Source organism: Fulmarus glacialis, unplaced genomic scaffold (genome assembly GCF_000690835.1).
Source record: "Fulmarus glacialis isolate BGI_N327 unplaced genomic scaffold, ASM69083v1 scaffold15275, whole genome shotgun sequence".
Taxonomy (NCBI): Eukaryota; Metazoa; Chordata; class Aves; order Procellariiformes; family Procellariidae; genus Fulmarus; species Fulmarus glacialis.
The window spans coordinates 1-1752 of NW_009212447.1; the positions used below are offsets into that span (position 1 = coordinate 1).

The following is a 1752-nucleotide window of genomic DNA, read 5'->3' on the forward strand; positions in this document are numbered from 1 at the left end:
CACGGGCCGGCAAGGCTGCGGCAGGGGAGCAGGAGCTGATCGCGGTGTACAACCCTGCCGCTCTCCGCCGGCCAGCCCTGGCCAAATTCGTGCTGGGCTCCTTCGAGGACAACTCCTCCGACGATGAACTGGTGGCCACGGCCTTCAGGGTGGGCAGCCGGCGCAGCAGCCTGGCTGGGGCCGGGGGGACTGGTGCTGAGCCACCCGCCATGACCGCCCCGCTGGAGCCTGCCACCGGCATGAGGTAAGATGCGTGGGGTCGGGAGCAGCCGTTGTACAAAGATGCCCTGTTTGGGGTGGGCAGATGCTTTTCATGGGAGCATTTCTCAGGGACCCTGTTGCTAAAATGGGGGTGCACATGCATGTGCTTCTCAGAGCCCCATATCAATACCCCAGTCCTGCCCCCTTTGACTTTGTGCTGCATGAAAAACCCTGATAATAAGGTTAATGGCAGAACCCCGGGAAGAGCAGACATGTCCGAGCACTCTGTGTGACAGCAGTGCCACATGCACGAGCACAACAAGGACTGGGGCAGGGGTTCCTCCGTTACAGTGATTTTGGATGTCAAAGAATGGGTTGGAAAGTGCTTTTAGTGTGCATGGCGTTCCTTCAAATGCAATCCTCAGTGCTGCAGCCAAATTGCCTAATTGGTCCTGTTTTCTCACAGCTTCCTCTCTCATTTTGCTGCTTCTCTCTGTCCCTACACCATCTCCCAGTGCCGGGAAAGACCGTGCCAATGCACCGGCTGCAGCTGTGGTTGGCACAGGACGGGGGTGCATCGGGGAGCGGGGATTTTCTTGCATGGCAAGATGAGATTGGGGTCGGTTGCGGTGGTGAGCATGCGGACAAGCAGCGGTGGGCGCTGCTGGCGTTTGCCCTGCGCTTGCCATCCATCCATTTTGTGCATGAGCGTTGCTGGGGGCATTTCGTGGGGTGTAAACCTGCAAGCTGAGCTGAGCTTTCTGACAGGGCACCTGCATGTGCACGTGCATTTGCACTTGTGTTGCCCTGTGCCCTCAGAGCTGGATCCCACAAGGACCTGCTCCTGCTGCCAGGTTCACTTTGCTTCTGCTATGGGAGGGATGCTAACACGCTTCCAGTATTGCGCGTGGGGAAACACAGCATCCTGGGAGGAGCGGGGTATGCAGGTGCTTCTGTGCCGCTCCTTCCCTTCCTCTGCCCTTGCAACTATTGCAGATAAATTATTCAAGGCAGAAAAGTACCTCTTTAGTGGTTTTGTGACGAGTTAATGAAAAGTGGATGAGCTTTGCTCCATGGGTAGCTTCGCAGCGACTTTTGCCCAGCCCTGGTGCTGGCGGGGCCGCGGGGCAGCTCGCTGCTGCCTGCTGGCTTGTGCGGAGCAGCTTCCTGTGTGAGCACAGCTGACGGCCATTATACATAACTGGAAACAAAGCGCTGCTGCCCAGCTCCTCCTGGCTGCTCCACTCCCAGTTAAAAATAAAAGACCTTTGGCTGCAGGGACGTGTTATGAAACTTGACAGCCCAACAGTGTCTTCTTGCTTAGCTGGGGTTTGGGGCGGTTTCACGCACAGTGCTGCTGGCGGGGTATCGCTGCTGCTCATCTGCGCTTTAACACAGGAGGAATTTCTTTGTGTCACCACACAAGTCATGTTGTAGACATGTGGTGCAGTTTGCAGGATGGGACGAGTGCGCTGGCACAGGCTTTGCGGTGGGGTTCGGGGCTGTGGGAGGGAAGCGGGCAGCACGGATGGCCCCAGCAGAGCAGCAGAC

At 57.5% G+C, this 1752-nt stretch overlaps 1 protein-coding gene across 1 annotated transcript in view; it reads left to right on the forward strand.

Annotated features, from left to right (window-relative positions):
* The first annotated feature begins 29 nt into the window (after positions 1-29).
* The window catches only part of ACACB (acetyl-CoA carboxylase beta), a 25012-nt gene continuing 23289 nt past the window's right edge, over positions 30-1752 (forward strand). The window contains 1 exon segment of the mRNA XM_009577885.1: positions 30-244. Within this exon segment, the coding sequence (XP_009576180.1) occupies positions 210-244 (35 nt within the window). The 5' untranslated portion in view covers positions 30-209.